The 23,558-nt window shown below is 37.3% G+C and overlaps 1 protein-coding gene across 1 annotated transcript in view; it reads right to left on the reverse strand.

Moving 5' to 3' along the window:
• tsc2 (TSC complex subunit 2) overlaps positions 1-23,558 on the reverse strand; it is a 53,227-nt gene that overhangs the window by 4,432 nt on the left and 25,237 nt on the right. Inside the window, exons 27-40 of the mRNA XM_073860204.1 lie at positions 16,776-16,937; positions 15,361-15,516; positions 15,033-15,145; positions 14,680-14,934; positions 12,516-12,716; positions 11,021-11,089; positions 8,217-8,359; positions 6,709-7,259; positions 3,973-4,051; positions 3,451-3,537; positions 3,188-3,374; positions 643-782; positions 358-436; positions 164-255 (exon numbers count right to left, since the gene is read on the reverse strand). Of these exons, the coding sequence (XP_073716305.1) occupies positions 164-255; positions 358-436; positions 643-782; positions 3,188-3,374; positions 3,451-3,537; positions 3,973-4,051; positions 6,709-7,259; positions 8,217-8,359; positions 11,021-11,089; positions 12,516-12,716; positions 14,680-14,934; positions 15,033-15,145; positions 15,361-15,516; positions 16,776-16,937 (2,314 nt within the window). The remainder of the gene's footprint in view (positions 1-163; positions 256-357; positions 437-642; positions 783-3,187; positions 3,375-3,450; positions 3,538-3,972; positions 4,052-6,708; positions 7,260-8,216; positions 8,360-11,020; positions 11,090-12,515; positions 12,717-14,679; positions 14,935-15,032; positions 15,146-15,360; positions 15,517-16,775; positions 16,938-23,558) is intronic.

A 23,558-nucleotide genomic window follows, 5' to 3' on the forward strand; every position in this document is an offset into this window, starting at 1 on the left:
GTATGTCACATCAGGCCCGGTCCCAAAAATGAAAATTGAGTAATCATCCTATAAATTGTAAAGGGACCCAAGCGCTCCGAAAATCATTTTCATTTCATTTTCAAATCTTTGTCATTTTAGAAAGCAAAGAGGAGGAAAGAGACAGAAAGCAAAGTGAACTCACGTTAGCATGCAGACCCATCTGTCTCACAAGCAGAGGAAGATTACGGTCAGATACGATCTTTGCCACAGTAGTATCAACCAAACCCTCCAAGTCTGAGAGAGAACGAATGGTTACAACACTAACCACACATTGAAACAAACATTTGCTCTGTTTGTTTAAACAGAACTTTTTAAAGTTTTGAGATTTTAAATCACCTTTACGGCACTGCAGTGTCACCAGATTACTCTCATAGTCCAGAGGCTTTATCACAACTTCCACAAAGTTGTATTGACCCTATATGCATTAAAACCAAGAGTTACACAATCTCACATAATGGGACATTACATATTTTCTCTTTGACTGAATAACGAAATTAACATAAATTCGAAAAAGCATGTGGCAAGTAAAGTATGACAATTTTCATTTTGGGGTCAACTGTTCGTGTAAAGGATACACTTTCATCCAACAAGAACGGAAACGAAAAGTTCATTGTCTCTCACCTTTATGGTACCCAGTTTATACTCCTCTCCCGAGTCATTGTAAACTACGACTACAAAGTCGTTGCCAATGTGGCGTTTCTTATTGCAGCAGCCCTTGTCGCTCTCTCTATTTGGCATGAGAGTGGCTATGTGGAAAATGGCTGTAAAATGATGAAAACAAGAGCATTAGTCACTTACTGAACCAGTCACCTCAATCCTTCACAGTCCACGGAGACGTGCTAAACATTAAAGCTAAATCTGACAAATGTACAAATCTAATTTTAGTTTCATAAAAGAGCCGTCTCCGACACTGCAGTAGACGAATGTTAATTCCCATACGAGAGAGAAAAATCACAAGTGACATCTCAGATGTTTCTTTAAAGAAAACATTAGGTGAAAAGTTAGATTTTAGAAAAGTTAAATGAAAAATTCTGCAGACTGCAGAATTCTTGTTTGTTAGATTTTCTCTGGAACATAAGCTCAAATTGCACTTAATTGCCTTTATGCAAAGTCGTTTTAACAATTGCACAAGCATACAGGCTGGCAAGCCCCTCACGTGACTCTGTAAACAGACACTCCCCAGAGAATCATCAGTTTTTTTCGATTGATGATTGGTTGTTTTAACTAGAAGGCGGGACTTCCATCACAAGAGAGGCCATATTCAGTGTTGCGCTGGCCCTTATTCGTAGTAATACCTCAATCTTGTTTTATCTAATATCTTTGGTAAACATAAATAGGTCTTATTACAATTTGATGAGAAATATTAGGGCTGTAACGATATATCGCGTGTCCCATTAAAAAGGCCTGTCTAAAATCGAATCTGCATCGCGATTCTGTGTTTCATGCTCAGCTTGTGCATGTCCTATGGCGTTTTGGTCAGTAAGAAGTCCGTTATCAATCTAAAATCATTATGAGTCTGAGTCGTTTATAACGTGCAAAAGCAACACTCGTTAAACAAAGTCATTCAAAATATTCTTTATTATCATGAAAATACCTGAAACAATTTGAAGAACAGTGATATACATATTCCTGTAGACATTTCCTGGAATAGGTTTCGAAATGCTACTTCTTCTGTGGCACAAGTGGCGTTTCTGCACAAGTGCGCCCCCTGGCTTTTGGATGTGGCGGCATTTCACCGTAATTCATTCAAATTCATTAATTGAGAAAACGCGCATTTGCACGATAAATCATTACAGCCCTAAGAAATATTTTTGTTTATATCATAATCTTTGACTTTTTATTGTCCGAGTTAGGGGCAGTTCACACTTCGCACCTTTTGCGAAAATACGTTATTTTTAATGTAGACATGCAGGAAGCGCGCTCAAATAGAGAGCAAATAGAGTTAAAAATACTAAACTGCCGCATTGGAAAGAAGGAGGAAAGCGGTGCGGTTGCGTTTTTCGTGCGGCTTTAGATGTGAAATGTGAACCACACCTTACAAAGATGGCCACCAAGTTGTGCGATTTCCCTAAAAGGACTTTGTCGATACTCTATAGCATGGATCTTCAACAGGAGGTCCGTGGTGGTATTACTGGGAGTCCATCAAATATTTTTTGATTAAAAAGTTTTTTTAAATGAAATAAGGAATTCAACAAAAATGCATTAAATCAATATATTTCACTTTTATAAAATACATTTTTATAATTTACTCACCCCCATGTCATCCAAGATGTTTATATTTTTCTTTGTTCAGTCAAGAAGAAATGTAGTTTTTTAGGAAAAATTTTTTTTGGACTTTATTGGACCTCAACCGTTTCAATGCAGCTTCAAAGGGCTTTAAACAATCCAAAACAAGGCATAAGTGCCTTATCGAGTGAAACGTTTATCATTTTTGGAATTTTTTTACTTTTACCACAACTTCTCGTCTTCCAACAGCCATATGACACGCCAGAGCGACCCTACGCACTACGCTATCACGTCAAAAGGTCACGCGTTTCATATGTGAAACGCACACTTGCGGACCATTTAAAACAATAAACGTAACTGACACAAGGAAATTAATTTTTAATATAAATATATATGTATCTCTCTCAAGGGTTTTTCTCCTTCTAGGAGTTTTCCCACAGCGTTTTTCTCCTAGGGGTTTTTTCATCCCACGGAGAGTCAGCCAACATTGGCTTAATTTAGCACTTTCCTGTATACGTTACATTATTACTACGCTCGCTTGTACGGTTTATTATTAGCTGTATTCTGCTTCTTATATTATCTATTGATTTTTCTGTGTTTTCCCCTACATCTATTCATGTAAAGCTGCTTTGAAACAATTAACAATTGTACATCTTTTTTGCCGAAAATTACTTATTTTCCCCCGCTAAATAAGTCCCGTGGTTGGGATCGTTTAGAGCCCTTTGAAGCAGCATTGAAACTGCAAAAGTTTGAGGTCCAATAAAGTTCCCTTACATGAAGAAAAATTCTGCAATGTTTTTCTAAAAAAATTATTCTCAACTGACCAAAGAAAAAGATATAAACATCTAGGATGACATTGGGATAAATTAACAGAATTGTTTGAAATAATCCTTTAATATTTCAACATTTTTGTGTCATTTTAGGAGAAACATCTGCCCACCTTGCATGATATCATCGTGCCAGCAGTAAGTGAACTCTCCATCTTCTCCATACTGATCGAGTCCACCCAGGAAGATCTGATCTGGATCACAGTCTTTCAGATGGATGAGTTTTCCCAGGCCAGTGAGGAACTGTGCGTACCGGTTTGAGCCGTACTCGTTGGATAGGATGGACACCTCATTATTGGCCTGATTATAAAGCAGCTTTTATGAATAAGAGCTTGTAGATGAAATGTGATTACTGGATAGTGTAAACTGACTGTACCTGACCAGCTCCCACAAACACCACGCCGATCTTGTGCGTGTCATATGGAGGCATCTGATCCAAGACTTTAACTGCACGATCTATCACCTGTGAACGCAAAAGATGAGATTAAAATGAGGATATGAATTCAAGAACAAATTATAAAGAAGAAAACTGAATGATGTCTGTCCGTGAAATTCAGGCTGAAGTATTTCGTCTTTGATTTCAATCTGTGACATGATCATTCTTACTTTCACAGAATGATTGTTACATTATTATATGATGATTATATGAGGATTTAAGGTGGCCATTTTTACTATTAGACTGCTTCAGGTAAATAAGGACACTTTGGCAGTCACCACAATGTCAAAAAGTGTCTCAAATTCAGCATATTATATATAATTTCTAACCATTCAAAAGTTTTTGGGTGGTTGTAAAAATGGGTTTCTTTACACCAAAGTCTTTGAATATGGGGGGGGTAAAAGAGCCATATGCATTTCTTGCAGATGCATATAAATTTCACCCCATTAAAGATGATCTTACCTGAGATTTGGGCAGTAAGAGGGGTTTGTTGGACTCGTTTCCAAAGAAGGGTGAGTGATAGAGCTGCAGGAAGACAAAGCTGCAGACAGAAAGTGAAGGAGGAAAGGTTAGGTCACCGATCTACTGAAGCTTCGGCTATAACAAGTGTGCACTAAATGTAACATCTTTTCATAGTTCGGCTGTAGCACCCACAGAGCTTTCATCTTCCTACACATAACCTATTCACTTCACGGCAGAAAAATCAAAGTTTAAGGTGAAGGAGTTTGGAGTGGATAACTATCGAAGTGCTGAGGTTCTGCAATACTTCACAAAAGAGGACGTGACCTTGCACTTATAATAAATCATGTCTTGATGTTATTAAAGAGAAAAAACACTGCATAAAAGAAAACGTGGCAGAATAATTTGTTAAAGCCCTTTTTATCTGTCTAAAAGAACAATGCTAATGTACTAAGAAAAAACTTTAGATTTATTCACTGTAAACGTTGTTGCCCTAAACAAATTAAGTAATGTGAACTAAAACAACAAGAGTATATTTAACTTAAACATTTCTAGTAATTCCAACTTAATTCAGCAAGTTCAGTAAGTTAATTTTAAGTTGATTTAACTTGAAATAATTAGTAATATCAATCGCTCTGATATTACATCTCCATTTAGTTAACAGAGTTACTTTAAGTGTAATAAATGGCATAATAACACAAACAAGAATAAACTTGATTCTTCATATAAATGCACAATAACTGCGTTTTTGACATGAACTTTCAGAATTGTGCAGAGAACTACAATAAAATTTGCTGAACAGGGTTCAGTTAAGTAAACACTGATCACCTAAACTGTGATTTCACAAAATTATAATTTACAACAAAACAACATTAATAATATAAACTTAACAAATATTTAAGTAGTTAAAGTTCTTATCAGTTATTATTCTGTGAAAAAAGGGATTATGGGTTTTCCTTACAACATGCTGCAAATAATTTTGCCAGATACAGTTTAAAAATATTTCATACAAATTTAACATAAATGTATTTTAATAACATATATGACATTATATTTACAAATGATTAAACCAAATAGCGTGTTCATGAAATTTAAACATCTTGTCTTATCTTAAAACCGAAAGTAAACAGGGTTTCTTCGCGGAAGGTCTGCATTTTACTGTAAATAGCTGTGTAATAAGTGGGATTATGTACAAGCAGCCAGTTGTTATCGCAAAAAAGGCCCCTTCCGTGTGACTGATACGTTTAGCGCTTAGTGCATTCTGGGTCGATGACGTGTAAAGGTTGTCGTAAAATATTACTAAAGATATATTACTATAGTAATTTCATATTACAAGTGACCCTGTCTGTGAAATCAAGTCTAGTCTCATAATCTAATATTAAGATAAGTAGCATCAAAGATTAAAGGGGACATATCATGAAAATCTGACTTTTTCCATGTTTAAGTGCTATAATTGGGTCCCCAGTGCTTGTATCAACCTAGAAAATGTGAAAAAGATCAACACAGTAACTTAGTTTTGGTAAACCATTCTCTGCAAGCATGTAAAAAAATAGGTAATTAAAATTTGGCTCCCCTTGTGATGTCAGAAGTGGATAATACCGCCCCTTAATCTGCACTATCCAACCACAGCACAGCCATTTAGTAAAGAGATCAACTTATTTGCATTTTAAAGAGCACATTTTTGCTCACACCTACAAAGTGGCAATTTTAACATGCTATAATAAATTATCTATATGGTATTTTAAGCTAAAACTTCACATATATACGCTGGGGACACCAAAGATTTATTTGCCATCTTAAAAAATCTTGTGAAACGTCAATCATTCATTTCAATCATTGAGATGACCTTACTCTGCGATTAATATTAAAGATATATTTTCACAGAAAGTTCTTTACATTATGTACATCACAAAAACATGACTGATTTTTCACAGACTGCCTCACACATTTTTAACTGCCTTTAACAAATAGCTAGTTAAAATTCTGCCCGTTCCTCAATCCAAGAATTGGAAAATAGCACACGATTCGAGATGCTTTCAATGGCCTTCTTTTGTTGCGTTTCTTTAAATTCGAAAGTTCCCATTTCTATTCAATTTCATGGCATGAAGAAGACAGAATGTCCTGAATTTCAAACTTCCTCTTTGTCTTTCTTTAATTGGAAAAGTGTATATTGAAGGTTTCAAGGAGCGTCAGGACACTTAAGGTTTTATTAGGAGGCAATAAAGACTACTTTGAGAAAGAATATGACAGCCAATACTGAATCACACAAAAGAAGGCAGATACGAGGGCAACTCTTCGTGTCCACGGCCCCGTGATAAATGAGGCTGCTTAACTCGATCGCCTTCCTTGGCTTTGGTCTATAAACAAAGCGCAAGCCTCAGGTACGTACGAGTCTAAGAGCGAATTTGAAGAAACCTCACCAAGACGGATGAAAGCAATTTAGCCGTAATTCTAATTCAAGGGAAAACAATCTGAACCCGTTCGACTCGAAACTGACCCACTTCAGCGAATAAGTGGAAAGACGGCAGGATGATTTAGCATCTACCGAGGAAAGATGATGACAGTAATAGAGAAAAACTGAGTCTTCCAGTCATGTTATTATTCTGAGTGCGTAATGCTTGGCTTTGAAAAGTGCTTGTGTTCATGGAGATGACTGATGTATTATGGTTTGTAGGGTGTAATCATCACGCTGGGTAAATCGATCAGTCATTAAGCACATATTGGACAGCGGCATCTTACCTGGGACTCAGTCCTGAGCTTTTCTCCACATTGCTCGGACCTCCGCGATTGTGGTACGAGTCTCTGTCCATCTTTCTTTCCCTACGAGATGACGGTGCTGAAACAGAAATGGTGTGTCCACGGGGTCTGTGTCCGGTGGGAGAGACCGGTCCAGGCTGGGTCGTGGGAAACTCCAGCCTCATCCTGGAGGTGGATGAAGACGAGATGGACGAAGACGAGATGGACGCACCCGATACGACACTCTCTACTTGCCAAGTGGCTTCTCCCGGGCCTTCTCTTTCAGCGGCGACCTGGACCACCTGCACCTTGGAGCAGACCGTATCTCCGACCGCAGCGCTCTGTGCCGCTGCTTTGCTAAAGGCTTCGGGAAGCGTCTGTAGCTCTGGTGAGGAGCTCGATTTGCTCAGCAGTGAGGAATGGGTGAAGGTGAGGTCGGAGTCTTGGGCTCCAGGGGTGGAGAGGGTCAAGGGCGGTTGGTCGATGGGTATGCCACCCTCACTCAATTCCTCAAGTGTCGACTTTCCATCGTCCTGACTGGATGTTGATGAGGACTTAAAGAGAGAAGAAACAAAACTAGACTAAACAGATGCTACAATTTCAAATTCAGACATTAGTGTATTAGCCAATCAGAGACACTGCTATTCGACAAAACATCCAACCCATCCAACAGATTTTTTTTTATTAAAAGGACATTTTTTGGATGCTACAATAGGTCACAACTATAAACCACCAATTCATAGACTGATTTTTTTTATAAAAAAAAAAAACTAAAGCCCGATTTATAGTTGTGCATAAGTTCGGCATGTGCACCTCGCAAAACTTGATGTGCACCTCGCTTCAGATCTACGCGGACCGCAAGCGCTGTGATTGGTCCACCAGAACCCCTCACGTCAGGTTAAAAAACTGCGTCATAGGTATTTCCGTTTGTGACGGTGAAAACAAAGATGAGCCAAGTTGAGGAGTGATTTAACTCAAACTGCATCAAAAGTCGTTTATTTACTTCCATCATTGCTGGTCTTCTCAAATTATACACAACAAGTTGCTGTTTCTTCTTCGTTTGTGGGTTAACTTGCTAAGCTCCTTCTTCTTTGATGTTCGCGCTGCTACTGTGGTTACACGCGTGGTTAATGCCTACAGCGTTAATGTCTGCGCACGTGTTTGCACATCAACGCGGACGACGACGCAAAAGTATAAATGAAAACCGTTGCGGAAACCTACGCCGTCGCGGCTACGCCGTAGGACGTACGCACAACTATAACGAGCCCTTAAATGTTAAAACTATGGCGCTATCAGAATGCCTTAACCAATGATTTCTGTTTAAGGTGGGGCTTTCTGTTTGTTCGATCAATAAAAAGTTTGAGAAACCTTTTAAAAAATGCTGCTAATGGTGCAAAATGACACACTTCACATTTGAAGTCTTGAAAGTAAGGCGCAGAAAAAACATGGTGACAATTTGTCCAATGCAGTTTTGAAAAAGCTCTTGGCTGTTCACATAAACGGTCACTTACCCGACTGAGTCTGCTGGCTGATGTTTTATCAGTACCGATGAAGATCGGATCGGAGGGCATGCTCTCAAAATCCCCAATCTCTTGAGAATTAGACGTCGCGATCAACGGTTTGCTCCGCTCCCCTTCTTTCAAAACCTCAGAGTCTGTTGGCATGCATGTTAAACAAGATACAGTCATGACAATTTGGGTTAAAAGGCATGAACAGAGGAACCTTGAGCATCTATGACGTCTACAATTAGTCTGAATACTCTCCTAAAACATGCAAAGCCATCAGAAGATCAAAACTACAGATGCTTTGATCACAAGCACACACACAAAAGCTGGTCGTGTTTGGATTTGACACTGAAAGGCTTCAAAACATCATTAAATCCACTTAAACTCTGCGGACCTGCCGGCGGGTACAAGGCGGCATAATCAACTTTTTTCTGTAAAATAAGATTTTTATTTACTCCAAATTATGTGGTAAGATGACTCTTTTACATTCAGGTATGTCAAATTCTGCAAAAATTCTAAGAGTGCAAGCAGTTCAAAGTCACCATAAAATAAAAAACGTTGGCTCTCAGGACATTAAAACAGTGTATCTCAACCCTTTGACTTCAATGCACCTTATTTGTCCAAAACAATATTTAAAGCCCACCTCCCTCACAATTTCTTTAAAATAAAATGATATGAAAGATTTATACTTGTTAGGGCTGCAAGATATAGTGAAATTATCGGAATACTGCAAATGGTCTCATCGCAATAGAGGTAGACCGATTAATCGGTTTTGCCGATTAATCTATAGTGATAGTTAATTGGTGGAACAATCGGCAAAAAATCCATGCATATATTTTTTCCAAGTTGTGTCCGTTGCTTCATATCATTATGACGTAATTAATTTGCTGATAAAATGCTGCATTAAGCAGACAAACAACATCAGGAACCTAAGTTTGTCGTCAAGGCTGACAAGACAATAATATTAGTAGTACATCTAACAGTTACACAAAAATATACGCAGATAAATCCAACCCAAATGTTTAATGTCATGATTATTACTATCGATTTGCATTACTTTATATCCAGCTGGTTCATTTTATTCAAGTTTATCCCTATTTTAAGTTATAAACAAAAGAAAGCGAACTATATGCAGCTGTCGGCTACATTTACATATCCATCAAATCACAATCTGATTTCAGTTCTTTTATCATCACTGCAATACATCTTTTTTTATTTTGATCAGTTTTAACATTTAATGATTATCTAAAGCAAATAAAGTACAAGACTACACATATAATATACATTAATATGTAATTTCAATTTTACCAGTGGGAGTATTTCACAGAAGTATTTACTTCAATACTATATACTTTATATGATTTTTATATTTTTTTGTATACATTTATTTCATTTAGGACATTTTCATGGTTCAATGCTTTTGTTTTATAACACATTTCAGCACTTTTTCACTTTAACTGTTATGTTTGTTTTTATCCAGTATCCATTTTAAAAACTATCGGCCGATTAATCGGTTATCAGCAAGCAGGGACCAACATAGTTATCGGTATCGGAAAGTCCCCTATCCGTCGAACTTTACATCACAATATGCATTTCGCAATGGTATGCAATAACTCAGGGTTTCCAAAACCGTGGTTTGCGAATCCCTGGTGGTTTGTGAGGGAATTGCTGGAGGTTCGTGAGTTGATGAAAACCATTTATTAAAAATAAAATAAAAATTAATAAAACTCTTACACAAAAATATATTACTACAACATATCAGAAAACTCATGCAAAATGGACAGATATGTTTTACATAGCAATAAAATTACTAGATGAATGTCTAATAAAAGGTAATAATAACAACAAATATGTAAAATACTAGTAATAAAAACTTTCAAACTTATAAAAAATAAATGTTTTTGAAGTTAAACATAAGTAAATAATTTAGGTCAAGAGGTTCGGTTGACAAAAAAAGTTTGAAAACCCCTGCAATAACTGATTGGCTTCAATATTTCAACAAAGTTATGTATAATCAATGTTTTTGACTGGCGAGACAGAACAAGTGATGCTTTCTTTTCCAAAAAGCAATGTGAAAATGTTTGTTAAGTTTTAAAATATATTTCCAATCTAATAAACTTAAAGCATTATCGTACAGTTATCGCACCTTCGTCAATATCGTGCAGCCCTAATTTGTTATAAAACTAACTAAACAAAAAGCTTATTTAATTGCTTGTTTTAATCATGTAAATAATAATAATAATTTTGAGGCGTCCTTGGAGTGATTTTGTCGAGAAACACTGCTTTACGAATTTAGTCAGTGTATCCTCAAGGTTGAGCAAATACACTTTTCTTAGATATCCACATTTAAAATATATCTCAATGTTCACATATTCTCTCTGAAATTAAATCAAAGAATTTTCAAATGCCAATTGTAGCCAAGTATACAAATGATAATATATTCAATATCATCAAAACCTTTTATCTGGTCTAACTGAAACTCCATCAGATGAAAGGGAATTTATTAGCAGCCAGCAGAGTTTGGCTGACTTCGGAAATGCTTTAAATGAAAACTTCATCACAAGCATCATGTTTGCCTTTCACGTCAAACTCATCAAAATGCAAAGCAACGCAAAATCAAAGCGTCATGAATAAGAAATCAATCGCATTGCTTCTGTATTGTGATTGGTTGACCAAATCCTCGATTATAGTTGGTTTGTTCTGGATTGTCGAGTGTTAATGCATACAGAAAGCTGAAGAAACACAACAACGGCACAAAAGCGTGTGTGTATGCGCTCGAGGAGACATACACACACAGGTGAGATATCTACCTGCCCATGAAATACTCCTGTGTAACCTGCCAGGCGTATCGGGGGAGCAGAGCGAGCAAAGAGCGCCCACTGCCAGAAAACACCCAGCACACGAAAAACAAAACAAAAAACCAATACATGGCAAACAACCAGCGTGGCGTGGAACGAGGAGAAATGCACATGAATGACATGAAGGTCGAAATAAAATCAAACCGAAAATGAATGTGTTGTGGATATCAAACAGGTGCAGCATTTGTTCAGTTTTATTCATTTAGGTGATGCTTCATTATATATTCTTTGTAATAAATTGTAACAAACAGGGAGGACCAATTCACAAATTTTAAAAATCAAGATGTCACTTCCTCTCCAAAAAGGAAACTTCAGCTGTGTTGAAAATTAAATATTAGTGTGCTGCTCACTGCATACTTTGCACTACATGCTGCCTACTGTTTTATATAAATGGTGCAAAACAGAATAACAAACACAGTAATGTGATGATTATCGTCACATGACTCAACCACGTTAAAAATGTCGGGGAAAGGTTTGTAAGATGCTTTGGATAAAAGGCATCTGCCAAACAGATAAATATAAATGTAAAATGATCAATTCTAAACATCAATACATACAAAGACACATTATACGTACATTACTACAAAAACAGCGCACTACACAAGTAGCATACTTCAACAGCAGTATGGACGTATGGATTATGAAGTATAGAATTTATGCTAACACTTTACAATGTCTTTGGGACACATTACATGTACTTACTATAGTAAAAGTGTTAAAGTGCACCCATTTCATTGTAAAAAAAAAACAGTCATTTTGTGTATTTGGTATAATACGATGTGTTTGGGTGGTTTATGATTAAAAAACACATTATTTCCACATACTGTACATTTTTGTAGCTCCAGATTTTCCTCTCTTCCTAAAATTCACGGATTTTGTCCAAAGCTCATCGATTTGAAAAGCTCTGTGTCCCTGATTGGCCAGCTAATCTGTACGTTGTGATTGGTCTGAATACCTCTGTCGTCATCCGGAAATGTGATGCTCCTTACCATGTTTTAAAAAAAATTGCTCACAATGCAATGCTAACAGGAGTTAACATACACGTTGAGTCCAAAGCAGGATGAATTATGATAATGTCGGTCTTGTTTATATCACCAATCCCAGGAAGTAAACTGGACCTTTTTGGATTATTTTCTGGGAAAAGAATTGTGAATCTAACTGCAGTCTATTTGAAGTCTGGTTTTTCATCAAAAATATCTAAAAATGTGCACTGAAGACAATCGAAGGACTAAGTGGTTTAGAACAACAGTGATTTATGATAAAATTGTCATTTTGGGGTGAACTAACACTTTAACCCTATAGTAAGTACATGTTGTTACTTTATATTACTCTAATATATATTACTGTAAAAAAATAAGAATTTGTGCAAAGTTACTTTGATGTCTGTCTTATCTAACAGGTACAGGTGTCTTAGAAATGTTATCAGATTTACAGTTAAGTGGCTCACCTGTGTTGGAGCGCTGTATGAGGCAGGGTTTGCCCTGTGGCAGAGGCACTTCAGCGGGGGCAACAGGGGCATCGGTTTGGGGTTCTTTCACCCCATCCATGGCCATCAGCACACTTGACAGCTCCTGTAGAGGCAGATTTCCCAGCTCAGAGGAGAAGGGACTCGGAGGATTCTCCAAACACATGAGCCAGCTGGTGTTGCCTGAGGATAGACAAACGCAGACATTATTCACAAACAGCATGAATTTGATTGAAATGTGAATATAAGAACAACTTAATAAGGTCAAAGTGATTTTAAGATCCATAAAAAGTCTTAAATGATTCCCAAATAGTTGCGAAGCCAACTAAAATTGCCTTTTTTATCACACATGTCGCATGTTTTTAATTTACCCACCATTCATCCTACCAGACAGTGGATATAAAGCTTTACAACACAGACTTTGCACAAACCCAGCAGGACGTGATCGGCCCCATCTGGCTTAAACAGGGAGACCAATTCATAAATTCAGCACATAAACACAGGTGGGTGTCAGATTAAGACCTTGAGAGCTGTCTGTTCATACCTATTGGACATTTTACTGATATAACCATACACCTATTTCTACAACATCTGCATCAACATCTCTCAAATGTAGAATGTAAAAAAATAAGGACGTAGTGACCATGACGTCACCTGTACGTTTGTGAAAAGCATTTTTGGAGCCCAAACTAGGCGGTGCCTGTCGTCGCCATCTTGGCAGAACGTCATCGGGGATAACCAAAAATGGGCAAAGAGGCGGGACGTGGGTAGACCACCTGAGGTGCCTGGTTGATGAAACCACACCCACCTAGCTCGACGGGCAGTGACAGCAGCTGCAATTTACCTGTCACTCAAGTGGCTACACCCTTAATTATGCAAAACATTTAGGCTTAATGTAATTTAAAGAGTAACTAAACCCTAAACCAACTTTTTTTAGTTAATGTTCTGTAAGAATGATGCTTTATTAGTGCTGTTCATTGATTTTAGTAAGTTTTTTGACATTTGGATATAAAGTATTTCAATACTACAATATATGGTGTAAAAACGTCTGAGTGCTGCCCTCTTCAGGTTGAACGGTGGCTACTGCGGTTGAATTTTCCTACTGGATGTTGGGTCCAAAAAAACCTCACCACGCCCTTGTTACGATCTCACCACACACTTGTTACGAGCTTAGTTCGTGCCTCTCTCTCCATTGGGATCTGGCCACTTTTCTTGCATTTTTCAAATATTGCCAGTGGGTGGAGTCAGGCTCTGTCCAGGGGTTTAGTTACGCTTTAAACTGATTAGTTACAAAAAAATTCACCCCTCATACTTGTCATGAAGGGCAAACTTAGCTAAATAGACAAAAAACACTTTTTGTACCAGGCTGTAAATATTAATTTCCGCTGCAAAGTTGGGCATTTTAACATGGGGGTCTATGGGATTGACTTCCTTTTGGAGCCTCTAGTGACCAGTCGATGAATTGCAGTTTAAGTCACTTTTGTGTTGGCTTCACGACAGAGACCGGATGGGTTGACCCTTGCTCCCAACCTTGTGTGACATCCAGTAAACTCCATACAGTCATAATCAGCTTTCAATATGGGAAATGACTTAATGATTATTATAATAAAGTATTAGTTTAGTTAGGAAGCATTTGAGATTTTTATTCATATAAGATGTAGAACGAAAAAATGAGAGGCAGAAAGATCCAAATACATCCCAATTAAATTAAATAGATCCTAATTAAAACGGAAAGATAAAAAGGGGCTCTGAAATTGCCTGGAATGTTTTTTTTAAACATCTCGCCTCCGAGAGAAAAGCATTCAAGGACACATCGTAATTAATGTGAGAAATGCAGTGAAATGCTCCCGAGCGGTCCTTCATTTAGAGCCGGATGAAGAAAAACAGCATGAAAAGAAAATTTGAGAAAAATCAGGCCTGCGGGCATGGCAGGTGTAAGTCGAACATTAAGAAACTACCAAAATGGCAACAGAGACCCTTCGGGCCGTGTGTGCCCACTAAAAAACCCTTGGAATAAAATAATATGATTTAATTTCTGTGCAACGCACAAATTATGGGTGATAATCACGGAGAAAGTCGAGGTCAGAGAGGCACAGCACACAAACATTAAAAATACAACATGAGTTCATACAGAAAAAACAAATACCTGAGGGTCTGCGGATGAAGATCTCTGCCCAGCCCTGTGTCAGCATGGGCACAAACTCTGCCAGGCAGGACTTCTCTTTGAGAGGAGGGGACGAATGAGAAGTGGATTGTAAACTGTGGTCCTCTCCGCCCCTCTGGGATCCCAGGACTTCCAACGGGGGGCCAGGAGGAGGCAAAGGGCCGCTGTACTCCCCCTCAGGAGACGCCACCAGGGGGCTCAAACTATGAGCTGGGCCGGCCCGAAGAGCGTGACCTCCTAAAGAAAAATATTAGAGAAATTTCGTAAACAAATCAAAACAAGTTTTGGGAATATGCTCCTCATAATGAATCTGTTGGTGTCACACGTAAGTGCACCTGATATGGAGCGGACTCGCGTTCGAGTGTTTGTGTTGATCTGCTGGCCGGGCTGGGACTCCAGTTTAGCGGGAGCTTCCTTCGTCTGGCGTGTGTGAAGTGACGGGTCTGACCTGCAGAGAGCAGATTAATGCTCGTGTTTGGATTTGTGTTTTCCCTTCAATATTATACTTGGGAAGAAATGTATAAATAATGTCCTGGTTAATGGACAATGTCATATTTTAGGGTTAGTCTAAATGTTTTATTACATTACAATTTTTAAATGCATACAATCGTTACTTTTTGTTACTGGCATAAACAAAGCCATTTTGGTTGAACTATTTGTAACCTGGTCATTTCTCCTCCTCCAGTTCTTTCCGTCATGTCTAAACCCAGCAGGGCTTGGGTCCGAGACCCGCCGCTGGTTGTTATGGTGACCAATTTATTCCCAACCAGCCACGTCATACTCGGTCCACCGGATAACAAAAACTCTGCAATGGGAGACCTGAGAAGGTGACAGTAAGGGTTTAGGAATTCATTTACTTATCAATTTCTTATTTCCTGTAATACACAGGACACAAGAGACAGACACTGTTATGGAAAAAGCACATATATAACTGATAGGGTTATTTCTATCTGTTCTCACGATAAAGATACAGTACTTTCCAAAACAACAAGCTTAACCAAACAAGGACACTCATCTCTAAAAATCCTATTTACACCAAACATGTTCAAAGTGACATTAACCAAAATCACTTCACCAAATAATGAAAATTACCACATAATTTACTCACCTTAATGTCATCCTAAATTTACTCACTTATTTTGTTCAGCTGAATACATTTCGAGTTATATTTAATTCATTAAAAGGGGACATTTCACAAGATTTTTAAAGCGAACATTGATCACCATGATGGTGGTTGGTTGAAATTGAAACTCAACTCTGCTGTCAATTTTTTTTATCTCTCTCGCTTTCTCTGCACTAAATGGCAGTGCCGTGGTTGGATAGTGCAGAATAAGGAGCAGTGTTATTTAAATCACAATCACAAGGGAGCTCATTGGGTCAAATTTTAATTACCTAATTTTTCACATGCTTGCAGAGAAACTAGAAAAACTAAGTTCCTGGGTCGATCTTTTTCATATTTTCAAGGTTGATAGAAAGAATGGGGATGCAATCATAGCACTTAAACATGGAAAAAGTCAGATTTTTTATGATATGTCCCCTTTAAAACATTCATATTTTAAGCGTATTTAGCTGTCAATACCGTACATCACGTTTAAATGTAAAAACCTCTAAATTAAAAAATGGCAGCACGCCAGCACCATATTGGTAAGTGAAACGATCTTGGTTTTCACGAGCCTTGTAAGTCGTCATATGCGGCGTCACGAGAAAAACAAAAAACAATGTTTACATTCAAACCCGATGCGATGTGTTGACATTATGGAGTCATTCTCATTTTTTGGTGAACTATTTCTTTAATTTCTTTAAAAGTATTATAACTCATATTTTGTTATAGCATAAATCAATCTAAATTGTTGTTAATTTAAGATATACTATAAATAAACATACTTTTTTATTTAAATGTGCAAAATAGCTAAATGTAAAAGGTAATAAGTTCTAATAACTTTACAATAGGATAAAAAAAACTAAACACAAAGCAATGTGCAATGTTCCTGTAAAACGATGTAATTTCTCTAGCTCTAGTCATCCTGACCCTTTCACGGGTCAGACTAGTCACCGTGACCCACAGTTAGCGCACAGACCTCTTTGGCAAGGCGGAGAAGTTTGAGAAAACATATCGGGCCATCATGTCCAGGCAGGTCTCCGTGAGCTCCAGATGAACGGTCTTTAATGCATCATCCGCTTGCATGACGGCATTCTCATCAGCTGAGCCCAAACTGGAGGTGGTGTTGGACGTCTGCATCCTACAGGGAGTGCAGAGGGGTCAGGGGTCACACACAGGCATCAGGGTTATAACAGGCAGGGGGAGGTCACAGACACAGAAGTCTGATTCACAGCCAGTTCAGAGCGGTAAATTTTTTATTTATTGGTACGAGATCCCATGGTCCTGACACTGTGTCCTTAACAGGTGCGATTCAATAAGTAAAAATCAGCCAATCAGAAAACATTTCATGTTTAATAGAAATCAATGAGGACTGTTGAGGAAGCGGCAGGAGAAAACGTCTCGCCTGTTAGCATCCCAACTGGTTATAATGAAAACAGATATGAAATTTGCCACTGGTCGCTTTGTTGAGTCACGGTTGATAAGGAGACAGCTTCAGGCCAATGAACGTATGTGTGTGTTTTTTAAGCGAGGCAGTGAATGATAAATTGCATTCAATTCCTGAATAATGTGACCCACCAAGAACACACGGACATGCAGTTAAAAACAGTCTTTACAACATTAAACCAAAACACAGATCATGTTACTTAATTTGAAGTGGCATAATGCTGATTACCACAAAATGTGTTGGACTCATCCCATATTTTTCTTAAGCTAGGTACACCAAGCCCAAGTTTTGAGCCTCGAACCGGTGGTGTGCTCGGATGAGAGTCGTATCATTCTGATTGGCTGTTCGGCATAGCCAACCAGTGCACAAGAAGAAAAACGGAAGAGACGAAGCAAGCAATCTTTGAAAACAAAGTGCATTACTATGTTTACTGCATGTGCCTTATTGTAACCAAGACTTTTGTCATTTGGGATGAGTCTAACATTTTTGTGTCGTAATTTGGCATTAGACTTTTTTATGAAATTCGTTTATTACTGTTTTCTATGCTTCTCTAAAACGGCTACTTAACTGAAACCTGGTGAAGATATAGTGTGTAAAACAGATAAACTTTAGCAAACCTTTAGAGGTTTATTAAGCCACACATTGCCTGCTTGTAACAAACATACACAGACTTCCTAGAAAAGTTCAGCCGGCAGATTGAGAGAAATGTTTCGAATGTTTGCCACAAATGCACTCGCACACAAGTGAAGTGCATCTGATGATTCGGGTGATGGCATTAATCTAAGACGCTCATCAGTATTCTGCCCTCATGTAACCATGACAACCGTAGCCTGAGGGAAATCAAGGAGACTTGCATCGTCTCCATACACTAATACTACATACCCTCGCATCTTGCATAACCACACACTGCTACGGATGATAAAAAGAGAGCTTTTTCATCGCCCCGTCGACCCTGAGAATTAGGTTCAGGTGACTGACAGAGCCAAACTGAGCCACACCTTATCGTCTTGCACTTTTATCGATTGTATTTGCTGAGACAAACATTATTATTTATATTGTCAGATTCCTAATCTTAAGTCTGAAGTACTGGTTCAACAATTCATCCTGCACCACCAAATTACCTTCGTATATATATATCAAGAAATCGAGGCATACATACATACATACATCTACAACTAGACAGACAATATATAGACACCACACAGAAAAAGAAAAGTCTATAAAGGCAGACAGACAGATTTTCACTTCATATTCACCATCATCTGGCAATAGGGATGGACACGAGTAATCGATTTTTCTAGTACTCGAATGTGGCATCGATGATAGATCACGAAAACGCTGATCATGTGGGGTTTTTTTGTGTGGTTATGGTGGCATTTGGATATCTGGTTAGCCTTACAGTGCCTGTGGTAGTAAAGAATGGGTGCGTGTTTGACGTCAATGTAAGCTGCGCAGACCTTAGTACCATGCATGATTCAAAAGCAAACAGATACGTCCACTTCCTATGCGCAGTGCGCACTATGCAAAATGTACAGTGCCGTCACAAGTTTCCTCATCCCTGCTGAAAAGTTTAATTCTCATGCTGGTTTGGTGCTGGTTTAGCTGGTGGTCACCAAAAATATTTTATTTTCACCATGACACATACTATGATTGCCCCGCCCCCAGTTAATCGAGTACTCGTTTTTCAGACCTATTGATTAATCGAAATGAAACAAATGACATACAAGCACATCCCTATCCGGAACAACATAATTACCTACCCGAAGATATCAAGACATCTAGACAGACATACATCTAGAACAGACAGAAATCTAGACAGACAGACATATAACTTGACAACCCTGATAGCCTGATATCAAGAAAGAAAGACAGAAAGATATTTAGACACACAGACAAATACCTAGATAGACAGTGAAACAAATATATATATGGGTCAAAGACGAGACGTCACCATTTTGTTGTCCGCATCAAATATAATTTACAAAAGTGATTTTACATACAAAAAACACATATAAAATGAAAGTAAAATGTCTACTTTTATGTTTCAAATAACTTTTGTGAAAATACAATGACCAAATATGAGTTTAATAATGTTCCAAAGTGTAAAATCGTCATTCAGCGTAATGGTCCGGACTATGATTTTACTAATAGATTTTTAAATAAACGTATAAAATACCATGTTAAAAAAAATATTTTCTTCCTTGGCATGTTCACATAAGTGTTGGCTGTTTTATATTAATAGGACTATGTGTTATTTTTTTCGTTAAATATTGAAACAACTAGGGGACTTTTGTCCCGAATATGCAGTTTGTCAGAGGTCATTCAGTGTAACGGGATCAGGAAACCATTTTGAAATTAAATACACAAACAATACTCATCAAGCAGTCTGTGACATCATCAAAAGACCCCCTGAAGACCATGTGGTGATTCAGCAAGGTAAGTTTATTGCTCTTAAATATTTGATAATTTCACCTTTTCATAGTGTGGTATCTTGAGTTACAAAACCGACTGTCATTCAGTGAAATGCAAAAAAAACACTTTTATTGTTAGATTTTTTGAAAAATAAGTAGATGTTGTGAATAATGATGATAAACCTTTCTGGTCAAGTTCACTGTTTGATATAGGTATCTAGTTGTTAACTACTAATATTAGCTTAAGTAAAAGTTTCGTCATTCAGGGTAATGTTTTGTCATTCGGTGTAAGCAAATTGTATGTTACACCACAGTGTCATCCATTACACTGAATGATAGTGTCACTGTTTAGATAACATTTTTAGCATTTTATTTCTATTTCAGATAAATGAGGGATGTTTAGAACAAAAAAATATATCAAACTTTATCAATATTAATGTTTTAATGTATTTTTGTCGTTTAGAAACTGATTTCTTTTTTGATGCCCACAAACAAAGAGAAAGTTTCTAGGCACTGGCAGAAAGTTAATGCAGACCCAGTAGCTAGGGCAATGCATTTAGCAAGGAGACGAGAAAGGTATTGAGGAGTGCAATGTAAAAATAATAGGGCTGGGTTTAAAAAGATAGATTTCTCGATTTTAATCAATTCTAATTTTAAAGAAACAATGGTGATTTGTATATCCCAATAATCAATCTTTCAGTCTATGCTGTTTTCAGCTGATGTTAATCAATATCAAATTGTTTTGAAATTGAATCAAATCGTGAAATTTGTGTCCAAGCCTAGCCCTACAGAATAATAGTTTACTGCTGTTTTTAGATAGAGACTCCACCCTACCTATACCACAAGTTAAAGGGATAGTTCACCCAAAAATGAAAATTTGGTCATTATTCACTCACTCTCATGTTGGTAAAAACCTGTATGATTTTTTTTGTTCTGATAAACACAAAGGAAGATATTTTGAGTAATGTTTGTAACCAAACCGTTCGTGGACCCCATTTACTTCCATAGTATTATTTTTAGTATCATAGTATGGGGTCCACAAAAGGTTTGGTTACAAACATTTCTCAAAATATCTTCCTTCCATTTATGCGGGTTTGAAACAACACGAGAGTGAGTAAATGATGACAGAATTTTCATTTTTGGGTGAACTATCCCTTTAAGGGAGGCCACTGAGGGGATTCTCCGCCAATAATACAAATCCTGATAACATGTCATTTATGTTGCCAAACAGAAAGTATTTTTTAATTAATAACACGTTTTATATAGATCTGTGTCAATAATTTTATGTCAATAATTACATGGAATCTGTATTTCAGCAACCAGAGAAGAAAGCAAGCTGCCTTGGCTGCAAATCCTGATCACCTGTCAATCAGGAATTTATCAGATGCTGCAGCTGAGAAGAGGCGAAAGCAATGGTGGGAAAATCAAAGAAAACACAGGACAGAAGCTAAACGTATAAGGGCAGTTCTGGATCTTATTATACAGTATTACCACCTGTTCAGTTAATTTTTACGAATATGATATGCATTATGGAATAAAAATGATTATTAATTTCAGCATCTACTTCTGTGATTTGTTAAGGAATAAAATGATACAGAATAATATTCAAAACACTGCAATAATGGAAACAATGACACTATTTTTGTCAAAAATGTCATTCAGTGTAACAAACCATTGTCATTCGGTGTAACAGATATATTTATGTAGAAATGAAACAATATACTTATTCTGAGCTGTACTTATTAAAATATGTAAAATAATGTGTGATCCTACAAAAATTTTATTTGATTTTAATTGATTTTCACTTCCTTACAAAAACTGACAAATGGGTAAAACCTAATGGTTTAAAGGATATTGGCCTAGTAAAATGCTTTAAAATGACAAATAGTTAGTATTTGGTGTCTGCATTGTGATCTATAAATAGAGTCTTGTAATGTGTCATCAAATAATAGTTTTTCTAAAAATGTCTGATAATATTTTTTTGCATAAAAATATTGTTACACTGAATGACATTTTAGTTGGTGTCTTCTGTAAAATTCCAGTAAAAATGTATGGTAGTAATTATTTTTTGCTCAGAAAAACAAAGTTAAACAGGACATATTCTAATGTATGTGAAAAAGACTAAATTTAAAGGTCTTTTACACTTTTATTTTTTTTATGCTTTAAACCCCCTTTTCGTCTTTGACCCATATACATATACAGTGCCCTCCACAATTATTGGCACCCCTGTTTAATATGTGGTAGTGGACCACATGTGGATCGCATGATTTCAAGTTTTTTTTTTTAACCGTGTAAGTTCTTTACCACCAAAGTAATGTACTTAAATCAAAGGTTGGATTTTTGTCTTTTTTTGCATTTGGGTTCTATGTTGTTTAAATAAAAAGGAGAATTTTTAGAAGTCCACGACCACATATTAAACAGGGGTGCCAATAATTGTGGAGGGCACTATTATTTATTTATATATATATATATATATATATATATATATTAGGGGTGCACCGAAATTTCGGTCGCCGAAAATAGCATTATCGGTTTCGGGCCGAAATAAAAAATCCAGCCGAAAATGTAAACCGAAAATGAATGTCAACCGCGCCCCTTTCATCTGTGCGCTAGCGCTTGGGTTTCACTCACGGTGATCAGTCGTCTCCCACCCCTCCCCTTTGTGCTCAAGCAGGTTTCACTCAGGGTCCAGCTTTTTGCACGCGTCTGCAAAGATTAAGAATGTCTTGATGTGTAAACTTTAGAGAGAGTCGCGCTATGTGTCTCTTACTGTAATCCATTAACGTACATTTGGCGAATAAAGCAATGAAACACAACGTAACGTTTTTATGTGGAGCGACTGTTGCGCTGTTTGGGATTCACCATCAGTCTCTGTATATGCATGCGTTTAAGTGCCCTTAAAGCCGAAAGTATACTAGGGACGTCCGCGTATGCGCGCCATCATCAGGAGGGTCCGCGGCCGGCCGCGCCGACCGTCCGCGTGCAGCCCAAAATTTGAGACCGCACGGACAGTGCGCGTACAGTCCGCGTACAACAACATCGCATGCGCGTGAAAATATTTAGACAGGACACTCCACTACAAACAATTATACAAAGGAAATAGACAGCATTTGCACACATACTATCGTTTTTCTTCTTTAATTTTATTTCATCCATAAACAGAAAGCTGTGGAGCATGTTTGTTACCATATTGTTTGATTCCTGTTCTTTATTGTCTTCTTGTTTGTTCTAAACTGTGTTTGCAATGGTGAATCGGTTTCTTTTCTTCACCTATCCTAATGTTTTAATGTACTGTAAATGTCAACAAATCAGTGCTGCACTAGAGTAATAATTTGAATAGAGAAGCGCAGACATCAATTCTCTCTGTTATTGACAGGGCACATATAAACAAAATTCTCTCCACAGTATTCTTTTTCTAATAAAAACATTTGTTTATGTCTGTATAGATTACAGTCAGATTAACCTACTGAAGTCTGTGTCATTAATGATGATCAAACAACCCATGACAAAGAGACAAATAGCTCTTAATTTATTGTGTTATGATTAATTTAATTTGATTTCTGTACCTAATGCTAATTTCAGACCTTATTAAATGTACAACTTTGTTCTCTTTTATAAATGTTTGCAATTTCTTTATTGTTTATTAGATTTTTCCCACCTGCTTTTTGCTGATCCGAAAAATAATCTGATCTGTGCCTCAAAAACTGTAATGTGATCCGAACTGTGAGTTTTTTTATTCGTCACACACCCCTAGTAAAGTTAGCACACAGTGATAGCCATAAATGCAATTGTACTAATAATTGGCATAATAATTTATTTCGGTGTTTCGGTTTCTCGGCCATGGTTTCCTTTTTTCGGTTTTCTGTTTCGGCCAAGAATTTTCATTTCGGTGCATCACTAATAT

Source organism: Misgurnus anguillicaudatus, chromosome 3 (assembly GCF_027580225.2).
Source record: "Misgurnus anguillicaudatus chromosome 3, ASM2758022v2, whole genome shotgun sequence".
Taxonomy (NCBI): Eukaryota; Metazoa; Chordata; class Actinopteri; order Cypriniformes; family Cobitidae; genus Misgurnus; species Misgurnus anguillicaudatus.